We start from the raw sequence: 24,007 nt of genomic DNA, 5'->3' as shown, positions 1-24,007 counted from the left end.
TCGACCCGACCTTTTGCAGTCTAGTCAAAGGTCTGGCTGAGCGAGACCACCATAATAACACTCACATGAACATTATCATTGTTACATTTAAAGTTGTAGCTATAACATGACATGGCCAATTTACGAGCCCTTCAAATACTAATTTTAAATGTATTTAGCCTACAACATTTACACGTTTCTCTCAACATACACACACAGCATTTTAGGAATTTGTTGTATCAATGTCTTGCATCACACAAACGATTATAACAGATAAACATTATGTGAATCATGACACACACACACACACACAAACCTTTTTTTTTTTTTTTAATGCTGATAGTTCAGCCTACTTCTGATACATCTGCGTTAATACTTTCTGATTTAAGCTTTGCTTAAATTTAGCATTACGAATCAATATGAGAATGAGAAGTCGTACAGGATGTTTTGAATGTCATCTTTAAATATGGATGGTTAAAACCTGGGCTCCGTATGACTTTGCAAATCAATTACCTCGTCCCCATTTCTATATTGGTTTCAGGTAACAAAGCTGCGGCAAGCAGGGTGAGTCCACTATAAAGTAAAGTGAAATCAGCGCGCTGTCAAACAGTGCGAGTGGCGCGAAAGCGAGCATATACTGCCTCTGTGCGTCTAGCGCTCTCTCTGCTCCACGAACACGGATCGCGCGCGCAGCGCCTAACTAGAGAGCGCGAGACCTGGCAGCGGAGAGACCTCGGGGCGGGAGAAAGGGAGTGTGCTGGTGTATGTAGAGAAGAGAGAGAGAGAGAAAGAGAACGAGAGAGAGAGAGAGAGGTTGGGAAAAGACTACCACCTCTATCCATCAGCCGAGCATCCTGCGGGAAGTCACTTCGAGCGCGCGAGCCGTCGGTGCGGCATTTCTGTCCGTCCGAGCAAATGGATCATTAAACAGCGCAGGATGTGACTGAGGGACCCAAATAAGAAACTAAACTATTATTTCTCGCGGCTCCAATCACGCTGGTTAGTCCCTTATTGTTTTATTCTTTCACCTGGGTTTTTGTTTTCTCTTTTCATCATTAATGTGTGGCTGTTTCGGCGAACACTTTCGAAGTGATGTCAGGAGGAAATATCATAAATGTAGCTGAATGAATGAAAAGTTCAAAGATTTTTCATGGGTAAGTAACAAAAAATGAAACTGTTGAAAACGAGTTTGCTGTGTTTTACAATTTGGACCATTATTAATAATAACAATTACAATAATAATAATAATAATAATTACTATTATTATAATAATAACATTTATTAGCCTTGTTCATATTATACAATATTTATTAAGGCGCAGATGTGGATAACCGCAGTTGAAGTGTTAACAGTGCAAATCTTGATGCTCGTAAAGTACGAACTACAGCACTGTCAGTGTTTAGCGACCGATATTTCGTGGCGTTTTATTATTTTGCATTAAGCTCAACAGGTTCGCATCTGTTTCTAACTGCAGTTGCTGAAGGGCTCTATGTCTCGAGCACAAACCGTCTCTTACCCTTTGGAGTCTCTCTTACATGAGCTGAGAATAAATAGTTTTAAAATCAGCTTTCTTTAAGAATTGTCATGATGCATGTGTTCTATAATGTTGTATATGTGCTGTTACTGTAAAAACAGTCGTGTTAAAACCTGTCTGGTAAAACAGATGTTATTATTCAGTTGTCTTTAAAACTATACTATTAGTGCAGTGTCACAGCATGTTAGAATACAGTGCATTAATGTCAGAATATTTGAATAGTTTCATCTGCACCCTTTAATGCAAAATATGGGCTATAAATTATAAAAATGGATAACTGTCTTGTTTTTCTGTTTTATCTATTTTGTACTTTGCTTTGAGAGAAAAAGAGTGATTCTAAAGAATAGGCTTAAGGTTTGAGGTCTGATACAGTCTACCATTTTCTGCCCGTTCTTCCCTGTCCATGCCTTGCGTTTTTGTTTTTCTGTACTTATTTTTTACTGTACTCTACATTTACATTTACATTTACATTTATGCATTTAGCAGACGCTTTTATCCAAAGCGACTTACATTGCATTCAAGTTACAGTTTTTTTTACATTTTATCAGCTCTTGCTTTCCCTGGGAATCGAACCCATGATCTTGGCGTTGCTAGCGCCATGCTCTACTAGTTGAGCTACAGGAAAGCTACATGATTGCTTCCCTTTTACCTCTGCCTCTCTATTCTGCTGGCATCCTGTTCGTTCTTGCCGTCTTTTCACTCCCATTTCACATCTGTCTCACTCTCTCCCACTGGAACTCTCTCCTCTTCCTGTCCTCCCACATTTGCCAACCTCTCACTCGCTCTTATCTTCCCATCTTCCTGTCTCTCTCTATGTAGATGGGGTCTAATCTAATGTCAAGCTGGTTGTGAAGGTGTTTGATCTGGTCCCCTCGACCCCAGCCGGAGTCCCAATGGCTGCTGGAGTGGCAGCCTGGCTCCCCTTCGCTCGGGCGGCGGCCATAGGATGGATGCCCGTGGCCAACCTGCCCATGCCCGTCGCACCGACCAATAAGAACAAGCATCAGGACGAGCTTATTATCCTCAACGTCAGCGGCCGACGCTTCCAGACCTGGCGCAACACGCTAGACCGTTACCCTGATACGCTCCTGGGGAGCTCCGAAAAAGAATTCTTCTTCAATGAGGAAACTAGGGAGTATTTCTTTGACCGAGATCCGGATTTGTTCAGAAGTATTCTTAACTTCTACCGCACAGGGAAGCTGCACTACCCACGCTATGAGTGCATCTCTGCTTACGATGAGGAGCTGGCGTTCTTTGGAATCATTCCTGAAATCATCAGTGACTGTTGTTACGAAGAGTACAAGGACCGCAAGAGGGAGAACATTGAGCGTCTTATGGACGACCTTGAGGACAACAAAGACAGCAAACTCCCAAACATGACTTTCCGCGAGACCATGTGGAGGGCCTTCGAGAACCCACACACTAGCACCATGGCGCTGGTTTTCTACTACGTAACCGGATTCTTCATCGCCATATCTGTCATTACCAACGTGGTTGAGACGGTTCCTTGCGGTTCTATGCCGAACCAGAGAGACATCCCTTGCGGTGAGCGCTACACCGAGGCGTTTTTCTGCATGGACACGGCTTGCGTAATGATCTTTACGGTGGAGTATCTAATGCGACTGTTCGCGGCGCCCAGCAGGTACCGCTTTATGAGAAGCGTGATGAGCATTATCGACGTGGTGGCGATCTTGCCATATTACATTGGGCTCGTCATGACCAACAACGAGGACGTAAGCGGAGCCTTCGTCACGCTACGGGTGTTCCGCGTCTTCCGGATCTTTAAATTCTCCCGCCACTCCCAGGGTCTCCGGATCCTTGGCTACACGCTGAAGAGCTGCGCATCCGAGCTCGGCTTCCTCCTCTTCTCCCTCACCATGGCCATCATCATCTTTGCCACAGTCATGTTCTACGCTGAGAAAGGCTCCTCGTCCAGTAAATTCACCAGCATCCCGGCCTCCTTCTGGTACACCATTGTAACCATGACAACACTAGGGTGAGTCATTTTGTCTCCGAATGACTTCTCTTTGTATATTCTCTGTATATATATATATATATATATATATATATATATATATATATATATATATATATATATATATATATCTGTATATTTACACTTTTAACCTTAATGCACATCAAGCCACACCCTCAAGCATTTCAGAGGGTAAGTCTTAAAGGGATAGTTCATTCATCACTGTGTGCAGAAATTGTACCTTCAGGAGTACAGGCGCTTGCCACCTTAAAGGGACTACTTTATACCTTATTTAGCCCTACAGGGTTCAAAATAGAACTTTAGGGGGACATATAACTACTCTAGAAGGCACTAATATGCACCTATTAGGGGTAGATAAGGTAGAAAGTTGTCCATTTAAGGGAACTGCCTCAGTGACAAACTGTTGTACCCCTAAAGGTACAATTTTTGCACAACTTTTCTAACAGTGGAATTAACAATTCTGCCATTGTTTACTCACCCTCATGTCATTCCAAATGTGTATGACTGTGCAACACAGAAGAAGATATTTTAAGAATGTTTTCGTTCACACAGCGAAAATTAATAGGGTCCAGTGTTGACATTCTTCATTTGTGTTATGCAGAATAAAGTAAATCATACAGGTTTGGAGCATCATGTGGGTGAGTAAATGATGACAGAATTTCCCTTTTTGGGTGAACTATCCCTTTAAGTAGCCCCATGTTCAAGGTCTTTTAAACCACCAAAGTGCAACTTAAACAAACACAACTGTTTACAGTATAACATTACACTCATCGAAAGAGAAGCCGTTTCCCTGCAGCTTGTGGATTTTCTTTCTTTTCCAAGTTAACTGCTATTAGCATCTAACCCTAATGACCATGGTTGCTGACTGCAGTCATGCCTGCCTGAAGCAGCGGTAGGTTTGGATTTAACTCGCTCCCCCAGGCTAGACTTTATTCTTCCCTATTATGCACCAATTAATATTTAAGCATGTGTGTAGCAAGCAGAGGAACATCCTTCAGCGTTTCTCCCACACATTAACAACAGAAGGCAACTGCAGAGCTGTATAGCCCCATTTACTTCAACCTTGCCCCTCATAAATCACAGGCCATTTATTTGTATGTTCATGACTGATACGTGTAGACGTTTGACACAATTGGTTTTAAGAGAATGTGGAGGATTAATTTAGGTGATTATTTTGAGTGATTATATGGTGTATGACTTGAGTAATCCGCTATATATATGCTGCTACAGCTACTTTCATGTGTATTGTATGTAGCTGCAGTGTCACTGTGGTTTTGAAACCAGAGCTGAAGTCAAAACGCAAAATGGTCGTTGACTTACTGTTTAGATGGCTGATCATTGGCTGAAGCACCTGTCTGTGAGGTCTGTGACCCCAAAACAAGATTAAGGACTTCACTTATTGTGGACAGTAACTCATGAATGTTACATTGCCAAATGGTTTGGTCCTTGATGAATACAGTTGGGTCTGTGTTCAGGTGACTGTCTTTTTCTGAGGTAGAATTACAAATGGTTAGACACATAATTATTTATTTATGCTTTCGTTTGAGAGTTGTCTGTGTATATGTGCATGACCGAATCTCTTAACAGGTCATTGTGGGTTATATATTGTCCTATATATTGTCCTTATTGTTGTGTTAATGTGTTGGCTAATTTTACTTGGATTTCAGAGTAGCACAGATCTCATTACACATTACTACATTCGCACTAGAGATCCAGTCTCCACCCGCATCTGAGACTTGACCTGAGATGAGAGCGAGAGAGACTCTTCTCATCAATAAAACACGCTGTAGAAGTGTGTGTCACTGTGACTAATGTTCTCAGGTACATGTGCTGAACAATGTAAACCACTATGACATTTCCAACCCTGCTGACGTCATGCGTTCTCACTGCCTGTGTGTGGGAGTGTTTCCCATTCAGTTCAATCCAAATAGGGTTCATTTTCACGTCCCAGCAGTTTTTCACAGTTGATTGTGCCAGTATGTTGAGGTTTGTATCCCATCATAACACACCTGTTGATTCTGAGGCTTCCTGTCTGTGCTCTTGACCAATGCAGTAGTGTGTTTTACACGCCTGCTGCTTCTTTTGTTCATTGATTCGTTCACACTGATGTGCACGTTACTGGGGTCTCCACCTCACTCAGTCAGAGTGAAATACAGCAATGCAGTTCTGCTTCTCTGGTGAGACTGAAACATTGCATTACCCTGTAAAACACAGACCCACTGCCCTAAGAACACTAGCATGTCAGATGGTAGAACTAGTCCTCATTAGAGCAATAATCAAATAGGTTAATCAGAAATATCCAGCCTATATTGTGTGTGAATGGTTAACTTTTCTTCTCTGCCCTGTCATCTGTCTGAAGTGTTTTCTTCCTCCTCTGTATTGTTTACACCAGTAACATTTAATTTAGCTGCTCTACTGTTGAATTTCATGGCTCTGTGTTTTCTCTTGGCAAGACGGCTGGATAAGACTTGAAGTAAAACAAAAGAGTGCAAGAGGGAAGACAGAGTGAAGGAAAATTTTATTGCTTGGACATTGCTCTTACTTATTTTAGGGATGCATGATAGGCTATATCTGTACCATATTGGATATTGGTCAATATTAGATGTATATTTTATTTATTTTATTGGTATAGTGGATATTTAATTAATTAGATTACCTTTACTGCCATCTAACACTCATATAAAGTTAATCTTTAAAGCACTAATGATTTAATAACACTGTTAAATGTAATATTTTGCAAATATATAAAAAAATTATTTCATACTGTGAATTACAGTATGATGTTGTGATGCTTCAATTCATGTTTTTTTTTTTTTTTAACTAGACAAAATTGTATAGCATTTTATATTTGCATTTATGGGATATTAGCTAAAATGTAAATAATTATCAGCTTAGTAATATCAGAGAGAAGTAAACAAAGACAAAGCTGATATTTACATACAAACATTACTGAAAACTCAAAGTCTCCTAAAATTCCTTAGAAGAAATAATAAAAAAAAGTACAATAATGAGATAATAATGTTGACATACAATGAGAGTACAGTGCAATAAAAATCAATGTGAAGTCTACTTCAGACATGAACAGATATGAAGAATTTGATAAATATTTGAAATCTTCATCTTTTGCCGATGTCTACGTTTTTTTCTGAATATCTAGAAAATAAATGTATTCCTCTGAAAACAAAAAATCTGAGAAGCAGGAGACTCTTGGATCTCCATTTTCTCACCATATAGTCACATTGCTATCTAGGAGAAACAACTGAGATATTAATGCCATCTCTTTTGTGATTTTTCTTTGGTACGGGATTAACCTTTCACATATGAGTGAATGAGACCAAATGACTGCGAACCCTATGTTGCGTGTCCTGCAGTGAAACATCAGATTTTGTTGCATAAATTGTACAAGCACTGATTCAGTTGCATCATGGTCCATTTGTTAATCCGGCCCTGAACACAGTGCTGGAACAACCACGCCAGATCCAGACAGGGTTTTATCTGCATTTTAATGCCAATAGAGAGAAAGAGAGAGAGAGAGAGAGATTTTGACCGTATGAGGGCAGAGTCTGTTTTGAAATTACTTTGAGCTTTTACACTTGTGATTCTTCTGTAAAAACAGGAGGCTTCTGGAGGACTGGGGATTTACAGAGGCAAATGGGGAGAGAATGGATGTTTGTTTATTGATTTATTTATTTATTTGCGGTAATAAGATGGTTTTGACCTTTAGGTGGAGTAGCATATTCTAAATGACCTTTAAAGAAAAACACAAATCTCTAGTGTGCTTTACAACACAGTGGCTTATAAGAGATACACCTGAAATATCATTTTCACTCCCTCTCTCTCTCTCGCTCTCTAATTCTGTGTATCGGTACCTTATTAGCCTCTTACCTTGCAGTAGTAGTTTTACTGGTTAAGATGTGCTCCCGATGTTACGGACCTATGCATTCTGCACGCTAATGTTGCCGTGAAGAAAATCACCCTGCTAATGAGGGCTTTCAGTTGTTACCACAAGCTTTAATTAACATGACACTCAAAATTCACGCCCTCGTTTGAATAGCTCCAGACTCACCATTCTACCCCAATACATGGCTGACTCTCTCGCATCAACACGACTTCTATTGCTCTGTTAGTAGGTGAATATGCTCTGTCGATACTGATCAGAAGCATTGATTAAAGAGAACAAAGGATGAGGGAGAAGAGGATAAGGGACAGAAAGAGGAATGAGGTTGAATCCATTAGCAAGGGTGAATGATGATAATCACCCACAGCTGCAGGGTGTCAAACCGAAGCTTTTCGGATCGGTAAGGCAACATATGTCTCTATGTGTGCGTGGGGGGTCACTGAGTTCAGAATAGCTGTTTCTCTCATGACGTTTGCTATCAGGGGTTGTGTAGGAGAAGCACAGTACAAAAATCAGTAAAAATCGACTTCCAGTCGCACAAAGGAGACTTTTGTGTTTCTAATGCAGTTGATCTGCTGTGCAGTACATGGAGATGTGAAATTCTCAACATCATGCGCTGCAGTAGATGCCATGTGAGTGTGTTTAAATGGAAATATAGCATATGCAAAAAAAATAAATAAATCAATACTTCAGGGTCTTATATTTATTTGTTATATATATGAAAAAAAGCAAAAACAAAAAAAATGTGAGTGAAACATTAGGCCATGGAGAGAGGAACGGTCAGGAAACTGTTATGTTTCACAACTGTTTTAAACGTTGATAATAACAAGAATATTTCTTGAGCACTAAATCAGCATATTCTAATGATTTCTGAATAATCATGTGACATCTTCATCTTTTCCATCATAGGAATAAATTTTAAAATAGAAAACTTATTTTAAATAATATTTCAAAATGTCCATTTTTTATCAAATAAATGCAGCTATGGTGGGCATAAGAGACTTCAAAAACATTTAAATAGCAATTCTTTTTAAAAACAATATTCAATTAATCATCAAATATCAATACCTAACAAAAATCAGTACTTAGGTATTTCGGGTATTAGTATTTGTTATATTTATCTACGATCATCCATACCAATTGCAGTTCAGTTAAAAAAAGCAGGTTGCATACAGTTCAGTTATGAAAAAGCAGGTTGCATCTGTATGGCTTCAGTAGACTTGCAACAGTGCGCATAAGTAGTATGAACCACTTTTATGATACTTTCATGTTGTTTTGTGTCCTTTTTGAAGCTTCAGAGTTCCAGTGCCCATTCATTGTAACTGCATGGGGGAAAAATCAATCTGCACAATTTTTCAGAATGTATTCCATAGAAAAAAAGAAACTCATATGGGTTTAAGAAAATAATGACAGAAGTTTAATTTTTGGGAGAAATGATCTTTTAAAGCAATAACAAAAGCAAAAAAACTCAAGTATCCAATCCAATCAAATCTCTCTAGCTCTTTTTTCCTCCACGCACAGTGAATTCTAACCTTGAGCTCTCTAGATGCTACATTCATATCCCCATATCCATCTCTAAAAAAATAAATAAATAAAATTAAGTCAATAGCAGCCTCTCTTTATCTGTACAATTTTCATGTGGTGCATTTCATCATGCAGCAGAGAGAGAATCTATGAAATTCAAATGAGTAAAAAGAAAGATAAAGATTCATTTGTTTGTTTGGGCTTTTGCCTCTCTTCATTCAAAGGCTCTGTGCTCCGGGAGGTTTAGAGTTTCTATGATGGCCAAATTGCTGCTGTTTCATCCCATCAGCCTTCCATAAACACACACTTCCCCCATTAGCGATCAGATCTGATGGCATATAATGGGAGCATCAATGAAGGAAGGTATTGTTACCCTGCATCCAGTAAAAAGAGCATTAAATCCATTACCCGTGCATTTATTTCAACAAGTTTTCAACCCAATGCCAATTTCAGTTGATCTAGCAGTCATCGGTCATAGATGTCTGGGTTTCGGAGGGTTTTAAACCGATTTGCCCTGCCTTTGTTTGTGTTTTCTGCTGGTTTAAAGCTGTCGACAGAAGGTATGAGGAAAGATTACAGGTGTTAGGTCAAGCTCTCCACTTTAATGAAAGGTCATGGGAGGAAAGTGACAGTCAAAGGAACATCTGACCTTTGAAATCTCAGAAAATACCACTCCGAAAACTCCAAGTATGCTATCAACTCTGATGATCAACTCTGAGTTCAGAGATGTCAAACTAAATTATACTGTGCTGTAAAATATATGCAAAGTTGGCACCCAAGAATATAAAAACCCTACACATACATTTCTTAATTTTCTTTATATTATTTGTATTATTTGTGCTTAAGCTCCAACTTAAAATTCATACCTTTCTGCCTTGCTAGCTAAATACATAAGAATAAGATTCATAAATGCAATTAGGATTTAAGAATCAAAGATATAGAGGAATTATGCAATTATGCAATTATGCATCTGAAAATTTAACTAAAAAGGATTAAGTAAAAACTAAAAAGAAAAAAGGTTTCTTTATCAATACAGTCAGATTGCTGCTTGCTGATACAGTGGTGTGAATGTCACTATACAGACTGATAAAGGTTTCAAGTTCAATTCCCTTTTTGTCAAGGAACAATTTTGTGATAACCTTGACCCGTACTATATGCCGCTTTTATCATCTCTCTTCCATTTTAGTCTTCTAGCAGGTAAAGAGGCTTTTTTTTTTTTTTTTTTTTTTTCATGAGCACTTATCCTATTTCTATGGAGCAGACACATAGCAGCCGAAATGAGGGGGCAGTGAACTAAAGCCTAGGGAGTTGCTCAGAGAAAGATACCCACTAGGTCACAATTCATTTTCAGTCCTGTCAAACTGCCCGAATATTTATCTCAAAGCTATATATGTGCACCCCTCGTCGCCCCAGAGAACACTACTGCTCTAGGTCACTCTGTATATCGCATATGCCAGGATCTGCCACTGCTCAAAGCAAATTCTTTCACAAATAATTTACTGATGCATTCATTTTATAGAGGAGTCGCACATTGTGGCTATTAAATAGAGTAAAACGCATGAGTAAGACATAATAGTTTGGTCAAATATGACATTTTGGATGGTATGGCTGAGGGAGAAATGCCTCTGGATGCCCTCCTGTAGCGTCGACCCTGATTGTGTGCTGTATGTAGAGTGCTTATGACAGGTGTACAAATTGCCATCCTTCTTCTCAGCATGGGAAATGATCATTGTTTCCTGCTGAAATTCCCATAAGCTGATATATCGAGGCTCTTGCAAGTCATATAGGAGAGTATTCATTAACCCATAATGTTTGTATGAAGAGAATCTGTGTTCATTGTCATAAAAAGCTCATTAAAACTACATAGAGAATGAATGAATGATGCTGATGCTGCTGCTGATGATGATGATGATGTTTTTTGTGCCGCTATGTGCAAATGACCGTGCTAAAGTTACACAGCTGTGAGATCATCTTAAATATGACAATCACAGTATTGTTATACACTCGCATTGTCCCCTGAGAGAGTTTCTGTGTGTACTGTAAACGTATGATTTTGCTCTCTCCTGTGCTGTTTTCAACTGTAATCGCTTCGCGTCTGGGTTTCCGTCTCTCTATTGAGTCTAGCTGATCTACACACTGAATTGTGAAGGTTTCAGAAGGTTATTTGTCACTCAAACACATGGAGTAGTTAAGAGCAGATGTCTGACAGATTAGTCTCACGACATGGAAAGACAGCATAATGAATACATTTCAAGACTTCATTCATTGCCGCCAAAGCGCTCTCTTTTACAGGTTACAGGCTGTGTTTTTTTACTGTATGACTAAAAGTTTGTATATAGCACCTCTTAAAATATTGTTTTAAAGACTTTCATAAGGAATCAATCTCGCCTTATCCATGTGTGATTTAAAGTGGTTGAATACCTTTTGACTGAGTAAGGCCATGTCAAAGATTAAAATCATGATGAAATTAATGGTTGAAATCAAACTTTGATGCTTGCTTTCTCATAATTAGATTTTGTGACTTTAGCCTGGATTTCACAGACAGGGTCACACTGTCTGGAAAGAATTTACTTTCAGATCACACTAAGATTAAATATATATTTAAAAACCTGAAGACCTAAAAAGGTAGTAGAATAAAATAATTGTATAGTCTTATGATTTCCAAGCATTATTTAGAATGAAACAAAAATGAATGTCAAATTTGGTAAATTAAACTTATTTTAGAATAATAATTATTATAAAAATAACAACAATAATAATAACATTAAATAATATTTTATGCATTTAGCATATTATTGCTATTATTATTATTATTATATTAAATTATTTGACATTTTTTACATCTGGTCTGATGGTCCCTGGATTTACGTGTGGGTGAGGCAACTTTGCTGCTTACAGACATTTTTATTAATAAAGAATAAGGATGAAAAGCTAGGATTGTTTTAGTCATATGCCAATGTATTCTCTTCTATTCTTTTCTATTCAAATCTAAAAGAGAGCAAGAAGAAATGCACCGAGGAAGAGGAAGAGTCTGTGACTGACAGGAATAAACGTCTCTTCCTCTCAATGTTTCTGTTTAATGCATTTGGTCATTGACCACTGTCATCTTAACTGCTGGTAATGAATCTGCTACTGTCACACTGAATAATGATTTCACTCCACACCACCACCAGCTGCTGCTGCTCAGGGCTGTGCATATGTTTCTGTGCGTGTATGTGTGTGTGTGTGTGTGTGTTTTGTATGTGCATGTGTGTGTGACGGGATCAAAACTTTGCTTGTGCTGCATTGAATAAACTGGGATAAATGTCTGTTGTTTTTGTCTTTGGGCTTCAGTTTAATCATCATTAGTGACTCATTCAGAGACATGAAATGGATGGTTTGACAGTCACATGACTGCAGAAGCAACACTTCATACATACTGATGCACACGCACAAGCCAACACACACTCACAGACACACATGCAAGCGCACACCCGCAGCTATCCTTCTGTCTCCCGCGGATCCTTTTCGGCCCCAGCTGGTTGATGCTGGTGCTAATGTCACTAAACAATCATCACTTCTGTGTGGTGTTTATGTTTACTCCTGATATTAGTTGCCCATGGCAACAAATTAATTAATGACTCTGCAGTGATAGCTGCTGCTGCTCTGAACTAGTGCTCATAAAAACAAATATCCAGCTTTAAACAGATGGACTCTGGAGTGAAAATGCGGTTTGTTGCACCTACCAGCCTCCGGGATCCAACTTTGGTTAATAAGAGAAGACGTGTGACCGAACGCTGACTGAACACTGCAAAATTCATATTCTTGATCTGTATTTAAACCTGTATCCTGAACAAAATTGATCCTAAACAAAATGGTAAACAAAAACCTGAATATATCTTGAATTAAGTTTATTTTTATAAATGTAAAAAACTTGAGTGTTTACAGCAAAAGTTTGTATGCTGGAACATGTAGGCTGCTGCGAGTATCAGCTAGAATGTGTGAAAAGAGAAAGAGAGAGAAAGTATGTGTCAGTACATCCAGAATGGAATACTAGCTGACTGCATACTGAATCTTAAAATGCTGCAGTATTTTTAAACTAATGTTCAAAAGTTTGGGGTTAAGATTTTTTAAATGTTTTTGAAAGAAATCTCACCTAGACAGCATTAATTTTATTAAAAATACTGTAAAAACAGCAAGATTGTGAAATATTATTCAAGTTTAAAGTAACTGTCATTTTAATACAGTTTTGAGAAAAAGAGATCCTAAAGAAATTATTCTTATTATTATTAAACAGTTGTACAAAAAATCTAAATGTCCTTTGGCAGATGTTAAATATCAAGGTTTGTTTCGGTTTGTCAAACTTGAAATGGAAAGCATTGTTGAGCTCACTGCATTGTAGGATACAGTTGTATGAACAGTGTACTGCAAATCTAGAAAATGTAGTAGGTTGTCCATACAGTCTATGCACACCAAATTCATATGACTTTGTTTTATACTACTGTATATATTGCAGAAATAGTAAGAATAGTATGCTAGTGTGCAGAGCTGGGTAGTAAAATAAATATTTTAATTTAACCTTTTTATGATTTAATTAATTATTAGCTTTTCTTTGAACTCATAAACCGCCAAAGGTCTTTCACAAACCCAGTTTGGGAAACTTTGACATAATATAATGTTTCATGCACTTCATGTTGTTGATAACAAATGGATTATATTTCTTACTCTTTGTATTTTTATATCAATATGGTACAAGATTATCCTATTTAAATTAATGTGAAAAACGAGATAGGTCAAAAGAATTCTAAAAGTAATCAAAAAGTAGTCTGTTTATGTTACCTAAAATGTGTAATGTAATGGATTCCCTTACTAAGTACAATTTTTGTCATGTAATTAGGAATCAGTAACAGATTACAATTTGTAAGTAATCCAGCTCTGCTAGAATACGCGTTTGAGTTTGTGAGATTATGGTTGTCTGTGTGTGTGGTTTTATTACTACAACTGGGAGCTGTAAACCCCAGTGTACTTCTCTCTCTCACCTGTGTTATTTTCCACAGCTTTTATCTTTATTTAAGCATTACGCAATTACACCACAGGACATCTGCACCCAGCCTCCTGTTCTTTTTTAACTGCATCTGTATCCCTTGACCATTTTTTACACCTTTATACTCCTCCTGTACGATCATCCTGTTCCTCTCTCTCCATTCAGTATCAGTAGCTGGACTGCGGTGAGTCAAGGTGAATCTGGTCAAACAAACTGAACATCAGTATCCCGGTGGGACCTCATCTCGCTGCGGTCACACCGCTGTCCTCTCAGGTGTCCCTGCTTCACACAAATGTGGTTAAACAGCTTGAAGCAAACACACGGGTCGGTCAGATCACAGCCAATTCCACTGACACCTTCTGCAGAACCGCAACATCATCTCTGACGCACACAGAGCTCGATCCAATCAAATGTACTCATGACACATCATCAGTCGCGTGATGCTTTTGTTTTAGGTAAACGCTCCTTCAGAAACATTTAGGAAGGTTTCAGCACTCTGTCTTTCATCTCAGCCTCCCTAAAAATCTGTGATTACGGTTTGGGTTTTAGGTATGCTGAAAACCTAAATTAAAGAGTTAGTTCACCCAAAAATGAAAATTATTCTGTTTTACTCACCAGCTGGCATCCTTTCTTCTTTCAGACGAATCCAATCGGAGTTATATAAAAAAAATGTCCTTCCTTTCCTTCCTTTCAAGCTTTATAATGGCATAGGCGGGTGTTTTTGTTCAACAGTCCAAAAGTAGTCAAATAAAGCACATTCATCCATATTAAAATGTGCCTCACACGGCTCTGGGGGGTGAATAAAGGTCTCCTGTAGTAAATCGATGCGTTTTTGTAAGAAAAATATCCATATTTAAAATGTTCTAAACACCTTCCCTTCACTTCTGCTAACTGTCATAGGCGGAAACTGTTCCGTAATGCGGATAAAGTAAGAAGTATGCGTTGTGCATGCGGTGGTGGTCAGCGCAATGGAGAAAAAAAAAAACGCCAGTCATAAATTAGAATTGCAAAACAAGGATTTGTAAAGAAGAATGTCACCAAACAGTGCTCTGCTCTAGTGAAATCACAATTTAAAAGCAACCAAATTAGCTACCATTACTGATTTACATCTACATTACATCTACTGACATACAGATGCTTTTTTAATGTTTAATGTTAAAAATGTTGTCAGTTGAGCAAGATTCAAGTCTTGCATTGAACCCACTGCAAAACAGCACACACACACACACGTCCACAGAATGCACATTATAAACACACTCTTGCCAAACTACAGATATTCAAATCACTCTCTCAGCCAAGCTGCTGCTATTTTAGCAGCCAAACTCGTTCACAAACATGCACATTCACTTACATAAACTTACAGACACACACACTCCAGGGCACCAAATGCGTTTGTAAACAGGCAGATGGGCCCCTTCTGCTCCTGATCTCGTGTCCATCTCCACAGCCAAAAACTGCTGATCCGGGTCACACATTTAAGGATAAATACTGAACAATCAAAGCAGATGCAGCACATCTGATCTCAGACCAGATTATTCAATAATATGTTTACACGCACTGTTATAATCTGTCTGTATACATGACACAATGAGTAATTGAATATTTGAAGGATTAAATACACATCGCTTGTTACATCTGTCTTTCGAAACACACGGCCGAGGCCAGTTGTTGTCTAATTAATAGCTACTGTATACATGCTGGACGAAGACTGGTCTTGTCTTGGACCGAAGTCTAACTTTACAAAAACCAGACTGGTATGATTTCAGTCAGACAGATTAAATTGTTGCTTTTAAATTGCTTTTTAGTTTGATTGAATTCAAACTTTTAAAGTGCATGTAAATGCACTTAATTGCCATCTGTTTGCATTTTGAGCAGGATGTTTATTGATGTAATAAAAACTGTTATTCTGATTTTAACACAGGTTATGTGTTAAATGGTTTGGCTGTTGCTACGAATCCTCTGAATGGACTTATATGCCTCAACTTCCTCTTGTTTCACTCACTTTTGGAAACATCTCTGACACCACTGGTTAACCTTTGATTGATTTTTTCCCCCCTATTTATCTCTGCTTTAATCTCTGTAAATGCTTTTCCATTGACTCTCAAACAGATTAGATTTGACTGCCAGAATCAAATGTTGGTCTGCAGGATGATGGTGAGATGCTGAACACATGTTTTAATTGAGATCAATAAGAAATTTGTAACAACTTTCTCAAGGTATTATACAGACCTTGTTTAGCAACATCCAATAAGGATGTTGAAACAGTAACATGTACTAGTGTAAATCACGTTAAGCAGACTGCAAATGCATCGAAACATTGCAAATGTACAATGTACTGAGTAACAAACTGACGAATGATGAATTCCACCCTCATCAAATCCACAGACTATAGATTCTGAATGTAGGTGCCCAAACCACAGACTGCTCTTACTAATCGAGTTCGACTTCTGCTGGATAGTTCAATAGCTGCAAGGTCAGATTTATTGACAAAACTTCAGTTATTTGACTTAGGTGAAACAAATCAGGTGGACTTCAGAAAGACCATGCTGCTGGTTGAAGTTTTGCTAGTGATCAACACAGTCCACCAACAAGACTTGTTCATAGTGAAAAATAGACTAAAATGTATTTGAAGTACATTTATTTCATGCCAAGTATACTGCATTTACATTTTTATTTGCTTAATAAAAATACCCTGCAATTGTACATTTTGCATACTAAATGGGTATACTTATAAAGTGTGCTAAATTGGAACAACGAATTTTAATTAAATTTAAGTAGTGTTGTAGTCCAACAAAAGATATACTGAAGAATATTGATTGTGCTAAAGTGAAACTACTGCAAGTATACTTCAGGTACACTTCAAATATCATGCAATCCTCATCAATAGTGACATTAAAACACATTTTAAGCTTAATATTAAGAAATGTGCATTGTGCACAAGTACACTGTAAAAAGTGAAAGTTGACTTAACTTAAAAAATTGAGGAAACCCGTTGCCTTAAAATTATTAAGTACATAATAATTTTTAAAAAGTTAAGTGAACTTGACAATTCAATTAACTCATTATTTTAAATTATCATTTACTAAGTTAAGTCAACTTATCACTTTTTACAGTGTACTACTGCAAATTATAAATTTCATATCAGTAAGTCTCTCGAGTGATATGTCAATAGATTTGAACTATACTTAATATGAAATAATTGTATTTTAAATGCATTACTTTTTTACTAGGGGTGCTAAACCATATCCATTATGGTGGGATGTTATATCAAACTTGCATTATTTTGCTTAGATATTTAGTTTTAAGGATTTGCATATTCAGACTGGAAATCAAGAGAAAAATATTGAGACAAAAATAAGGCTAATAATAAAGCTGACATAAGTAGATTATAAATATTAGATCTATAAATATTAGAGCTTAAAAACAAAAATAAAGCTACTTGGAAATATATAAAACAAATAAAAATGAGAAAAACACATAACAAAATTACTAAATTTAAAAATATATATAATAGTATATAAACAATACTAAAATAACACTTCCCCAGTATAATAGCTAATAAATAAAGCGGTGAGAGGTAAAGTAGCACACTGCCAGTAATGAGTATATGATGACAGAACACTTGCTTATGTTACCTTATGCGACTGTGTGATTTAAAGGGACAGTTCACTCAAAATATTAAATTCTATCAGAAGATATTTTGAAAATGGGCAGGTTTCCATTCAGTGAAAATCAATGGGGTCCAGCGTAGTTTAAACCCCTCTGACTTCTATTGTATGGACAAAAACATTCTCCAGAACATCTTCTTTTGTGTTCCATGTAAGTCATACAGGTTTGGAACGACATGAGAATGAACAAATGATGACAGAATTTTCCATTTTTGGATGAACTATCCCTATCAAACCCGTCATGTACAGCTCTCTCATAATAGACGATTTAAACACTAAACACACATTCCCAACACTTCATAAAATAATTACACTCGTCTACATGCAGGCACACGTCACTCATTTACTATGAACCCGCCGTCTGTGTTTGTGAGAGAGAAAGAGAATGAAAGGTGCTGCAACACAGAGAAGCAAAGAATAAACTCAATGCACCCAACCCTTCTCATCTCTCTTTCTGTCTCTCTTGCTCTCTCTATCGCTCCCTCTCTCTTTTTTCATCTCTTCCTGCCTGTGTGTATCTAAGAGAGAGAGAAAGTGTTGGTAATCCAAACCCGGCTGTCAGTATTTAATTAGAAGGGGTCTGTGATAACATTGCAGCAGTCACAGCAAAGAGGACCGAGGACCGTGTGTGTGTGTGTGTGTGTGTGTGCTGACAGATACTTTCGCTAAGAGGATGGCTGTTTTATACTATCATCTCACTGCTCTCTATTAAACATGGCAAAGTGAGGGCAGCACTGACAGGCACTAGGACTAAAATACACATACACTCGCTTGTATAAACACATACATACATAAACAGTTTTTTTTTTTTTTGTGTTCTAAATAGAAGGTCATTACGAATATGTTATAATTATTATTTTAGCCCTCTTATTTTTATTTAATAAATGATCTGGCCATGTTTGATCAAAGTTAATTGATACGTTAGAATAAAGCACAGTTGCAATAAATGGGGCTTTTAACTGAGGCTTTTAAGCTTCAAAAGGATGTAAAGGCACCATAAAAGTATCTGAAAGTAGTCCACATGACTTGTGCAGTGCATTTGCATTTTTTTTTTTTTTAATTCTTTCATTTTTTAAAAGGAAAGTAGAGTTTACTGACTGCTAATGTGTAAATCTCTAAAGAAAAAACACTTTGTTCAAGATACATTTATACATTTACATTATACAATAATGGTGCAGTGGGGACTGGAGGCACTGTTGTTGTTTTTTGTTGCCTTGTTTTATATTAAATAAATAATAGATAAAAAAAGACCTTGATCAAGGCAGTGAAACATATCCTGATTTTCCTCATAGAATATTCCTGAGAGATAAAACAGTCACCTGCAGCATAAAAATGGTCATCAAATCAGCTTTGCATTTTTTAATCTTTTTCATGGTGAGTCTCTAGTGCACGCTTACAATTGAACCTAGTCTTATTAGGCTAATTTCGTTATCTTGAACGTATTACTATTATGGACTACTCACCGCATTGCATTCACGTTTTTTTCTTGCCTAGTCTCTCTATTTCATTCTCATCTCTCCTTCAGTCTCACAGAAACACACACATCAGATGAGATCCAAGTAGGTTGGAGGTCTCTTTTTTGTCTCTATCTCCATCTCGCTGTTTCTCTATCTGTCTTTTACACACATCCTCACATGCTATCGGCTCAGAATGATTTTTCTTCAGATGCCAAAAATAGTGTGGCACCCTCAGGCTTCACACGCAGCTGAGGTTAAAGGTCACATGCTGCTTTCATCAGTCCTGAAGATTCTATCTGCTCAACCTTCTGTCCATCACCTTCTCACCCAACCACCACACACACACTTACATACATACTCAGAATCACCGCAAATATATTCAGACTCAGATAAAATACAGAGGATATGAGGGAAATTCTATTTCAGAGGATTTAGCACCTGGTGAAGCTGTATTGAAAGTGCTAAATAAAATAATAGTGCACTGCATACTGATATTGGTATATAATTTATTCTTCATGCTCATTTTCCACTGTTTCTGAATTTAGATTGCTTTTGCCAAGTTAATCTTTTAAAACGCTGCTAATTTAATGACACTGTTGAAATGAAAATGATTTCAGATTTTAAAATTTTAAAATAAGTAACAATTTTTATAATGCACAGTATAGCAAGGCTTGAATTGTCTTGTAGCATTTAAAATGATTTATCTTAGTTTTTCTTTTCTTTTTTTCTTTTTGACAAATTATTATAGAATTTTAATATCAGCCATTTATCAGTTATTGGCCATAAAATTAAACTAATTAATGGCTTATCTGTCAGATTCAGATTACTAAATGTTGCAATGCCTAAAATCACTTGTAGCTGATTTAAATTTTGTAGTGTTTTATAGAATTATAAAATTGGGCATTTATCAGTTATTGGCCATAGCATGAAAATGATTATCAGTTTATCAGTCAGATTTTTAATATTGAATGCTGTGATGCCTAAAATTTAAGCATTTAAAATGAGTGATTTTTATTTTTAATTATAGAATTTAATATTAGCCATTTATCAGTTTTTGGAAACAACATTATCAACTTATCTATTAAATTTTTATATCAAATGTTGCGGTGCCTAAATTCACTTGTAGCATTTAAAATTATGTATTTAATTGATTTTTAGTGTTTCATTTAAATTTTAAAACATTATAGAGTTTTCATATCAGCCATTTATCAGTTATTGGCCATAACATGAAGAGAAAAAAAGCAGCTTATTGGTCAGATTTTTTAATATCAGTGCATCAGTTTATTCACCCCTATGGAGTATGCCTATATTGAATATAATAGTAGATTTTTATATTGAAGCCATCTGTCCGAACACTGGCCTGTCCTCTACTCTGAGCTAAAACCACCTTTGGCTCTTTCCCAGTATTGATTTGTCCTGGCCTATTTCTCTTTTCCTCATTTAGACACCTGCATTGTCCTGTTAGGTCTCTATTCTCTCTCTCCCTCACAGTGTCTCTCTCTTTGTCTCCTGATTGTCTTAATTAATGTGTGTTAAAGACTCAGCGCAGACGCAGTGAAAGTTCACTGCTGCCGGTGCGTGTGCGTAACCTCTCATTCATATTCAATTAGAAACATTTTTAATATGAATACTAAATATCACAGTCAGCGGTGTAATTTGTGGTGCTGGAAGTTTCATCGTAATTTTTGAGGCAGGATTTCTTTTTAATTACATCAGCTGTACAAACGTCCTGCAAATACAGTGCAAATGTTATATCGCTACATAATCCTCTGCATATTTCATCAGGCAGGAGAAACATCCTTACATTCATGACTTTGTCATAGTGTCACTAGCACAATAATAATGATGGATTATCCTGTCGTTCACTCTCGTTTTTCTCTCGCTCCCTCGCTGAGAAAACGGACCGAGGGGACTCGTTTTTCTGCCTTTGCTGCGTTCATTGGAATGGGCAGGGTTTGCATTATTCAGTGCCTGATATACGGTTCACAGTGTGATGTAATACTCCTATCAAGCTCTGGTGAATTGGTCGGGTACCCTGAGGCTTCTGCCCTCTGATTGGTCAAACACCTTCATTTCCCAGAGCTCTGACTGGCTGAACACCCATGGGCTTCATGATCTGATTCGATATCGCACAGCCTTCTGCTAATACAGGTGCTGGTCATATAATTAGAATATCATCAAAAAGTTGATTTATTTCACTAATTCCATTCAAAAAGTGAAACTTGTATATTATATTCATTCATTACACACAGACTGATATATTTCAAATGTTTATTTCTTTTAATTTTGATGATTAGAGCTTACAGCTCATGAAAGTCAAAAATCAGAATCTCAAAATATTAGAATATTTACATTTGAGTTTGAATAAATGACCATCCCTACAGTATAAATTCTGGGTATCTCTTGTTCTTTGAAACCACAATAATGGGGAAGACTGCTGACTTGGCAATGATCCAGAAGACGAACATTGACACCCTCCACAAAGAGGGTAAGTCACAGAAGGTCATTACTGAAAGGTTTGGCTGTTTACAGAGTGCTGTATCAAAGAATATTAATGCAAAGTTGACTGGAAGGAAGAATTTGGGTAGGAAAAGGTGCACAAGCAACAGGGATGACCGCAAGCTTGAGAATACAGTCAAGCAAAGCCGATTCAAACACTTGTGAGAGCTTCACAAGGAGAGAACTGAAGCTGGAGTCAGTGCATCAAGAGTCACCACGCTCAGGCGTCTTCAGGAAAAGGGCTACCAAGCCACTTCTGAACCAGAGACAACGCCAGAAGCATCTTAACTGGGCTGTGGAGAAAAGAACTGGACTGTTGCTCAGTGGTCCAAAGTCCTCTTTTCAGATGAAAGTAAACTTTACATTTCATTTGGAAATCAAGGTCCCAGAGTCTGAAGGAAGAGTGGAGAGGCACAGAATCCATGTTGCTTGAAGTCCAGTGTGAAGTTTCCACAGTCTGTGATGATTTGGGCTGCCATGTCATCTGCTGGTGTTGGTCCACTGTGTTTTCTGATGTCCACAGTCAACACAGCCATCTACCAGGAAATTTTAGAGCACTTCATGCTTCCTTCTGTTGACAAGCTTTATGGAGATGCTGATTTCATTTTCCAGCAGGACTTGGCACCTGCCCACACTGCCAAAGGTACCAAAAGCTGGTTCAATGACCATAGTGTTACTGTGCTTGATTGGCCAGCAAACTCGCCTGACCTGAACCCCATAGAGAATCTGTGGGGTATTGTCAAGAGGAAGATGAGAGACACCAGACCCAACAATGCAGATGAGCTGAAGGCCACTATCAGAGCAACCTGGGCTCTCATAACACCTGAGCAGTGCCACAGACTGATCGACTCCATGCCACGCCGCATTGCTGCAGTTATTCAGGCAAAAGGAGCCCCAACTAAGTATTGAGTGCTGTACATGCTCATACTTTTCATTTCCATACTTTTCAGTTGGCCAAGATTTCTAAAAATCCTTTCTTTGTATTGGTCTTAAGTAATATTCTAATATTTTGAGATACTGATTTTTGACTTTCATGAGCTGTAAGCTCTAATCATCAAAATGAAAAGAAATAAACATTTGAAATATATCAGTCTGTGTGTAATGAATGAATATAATATACAAGTTTCACTTTTTGAATGGAATTAGTGAAATAAATCAACTTTTTGATGATATTCTAATTATATGACCAGCACCTGTATATGCAGGGACTCAAACATTTGTAAAGTTTTTAGTGTGTATTAGTATGTACAGTCAGCTCAACTGTGGCTGTCTGAGAGTTACTGCTCCACTCTTGTACGTCATCTCCAGTTAGAGGAGAAACAAGCAAGTGGCAAAGACGACAAGTCATCACACTGCAACACACTCGCCGTTCCTGTCAGCTCAGATCATGACACATTATTCAGCACTGATTGAAAACACAAGAACCAGAGTATTTTTCCTATGCAATTCTTAGTTCTGTAGTTCTTTCGTAGTTTTATTATTCTTTTTTTATTAATTACAAAAACAATTAGGAAAATTTTATACAGTTTTGTTAAATATAATAATGCTGATAAAGTCTTGTTTCAGTAGTTTGAGCTGATAATTCAGGCAAAAATTAAACTCAGTCATTATTTTCACACTCTGATGTTGTTCAAAATCCATTGGACTTACTTTCCTCTGTGAAACACATAAGGAGATGTTTAACAGGATGTTCATCCTGTTCTCTTCCATATAATGAAAGTGGTAACACTTTACAATAAGGTTCATTAGTTAACTACATTAGTTAACATGATCTAATAATGAACTGCACTTATTCAGCATTTATTAATCTTTGTTAATGTTAATTTCAACATTTAATAATACATTATTAAAATCTTGTTAACATTAGGTAATGCACTGTGAACTAACATGAACTAACAATGAACATCTGTATTTTTATTAACTAACGTTAGCGAAGATTAGTAAATACAGTAACAAATGTATTGCTCATGGTTAGTTCATGTTAGTTAATACATTAACTAATGTTTAACTAATGAACCTTATTGTAAAGTGTTACCATGAAAGTGAATGGTGACCAGGCCCATTAAGCTTAAAAAATAATAAAAAAGTAACATAAACGTGTCATAAAAGTAGTCAATCCTACTCGAGTCAATACTACCATTAAGTCATACAATAGCAATTTTGTGAAAAACTGATCAAAGTTATATTAATAGTTAATAAATTGTTTTTGTTAATTGAAATAAAGCTGAAATAAAGTAAAATATAAATATTATATGAAAAAAGTAAACACAAAACCTATTAGAATTAAAAATTTAAATTAGAAATGTCGCCTTGTCAACCAAGTGAAATTTTAAAAATGCTGTTACTACAAAAATTACTAAAGTAAAATTTTAAAAAAAAATTTAAAACTAATAAAAATAACAAAAGCACATGGCAGATTACTAAAACTA

At 37.0% G+C, this 24,007-nt stretch overlaps 1 protein-coding gene and 1 non-coding gene across 6 annotated transcripts in view; one reads left to right on the top strand and one right to left on the bottom strand.

Moving 5' to 3' along the window:
- The first annotated feature begins 682 nt into the window (after window positions 1-682).
- Window positions 683-24,007, top strand: part of kcnd3 (potassium voltage-gated channel, Shal-related subfamily, member 3) — a 106,958-nt gene continuing 83,633 nt past the window's right edge. For 2 of the 5 annotated variants that reach the window (XM_058785630.1, XM_058785629.1), the window contains exons 1-2: window positions 683-1,133; window positions 2,333-3,509. In XM_058785630.1, the coding sequence (XP_058641613.1) occupies window positions 2,407-3,509 (1,103 nt within the window). In that variant the 5' untranslated portion in view covers window positions 683-1,133; window positions 2,333-2,406. Of the gene's footprint in view, window positions 1,134-2,332; window positions 3,510-24,007 lie in introns of those variants that run through there. The other 3 variants (XM_058785628.1, XM_058785627.1, XM_058785631.1) reach the window with 3 other exon arrangements.
- Window positions 2,066-2,140, bottom strand: trnaa-agc (transfer RNA alanine (anticodon AGC)). Its single transcript has one exon. It is a non-coding gene; the product is annotated as a tRNA-Ala (tRNA).

The sequence above is a fragment of the Onychostoma macrolepis genome, chromosome 08 (genome assembly GCF_012432095.1).
Source record: "Onychostoma macrolepis isolate SWU-2019 chromosome 08, ASM1243209v1, whole genome shotgun sequence".
Lineage (NCBI taxonomy): Eukaryota > Metazoa > Chordata > Actinopteri > Cypriniformes > Cyprinidae > Onychostoma > Onychostoma macrolepis.
This window is presented reverse-complemented; position numbering and strand designations above follow the sequence as displayed.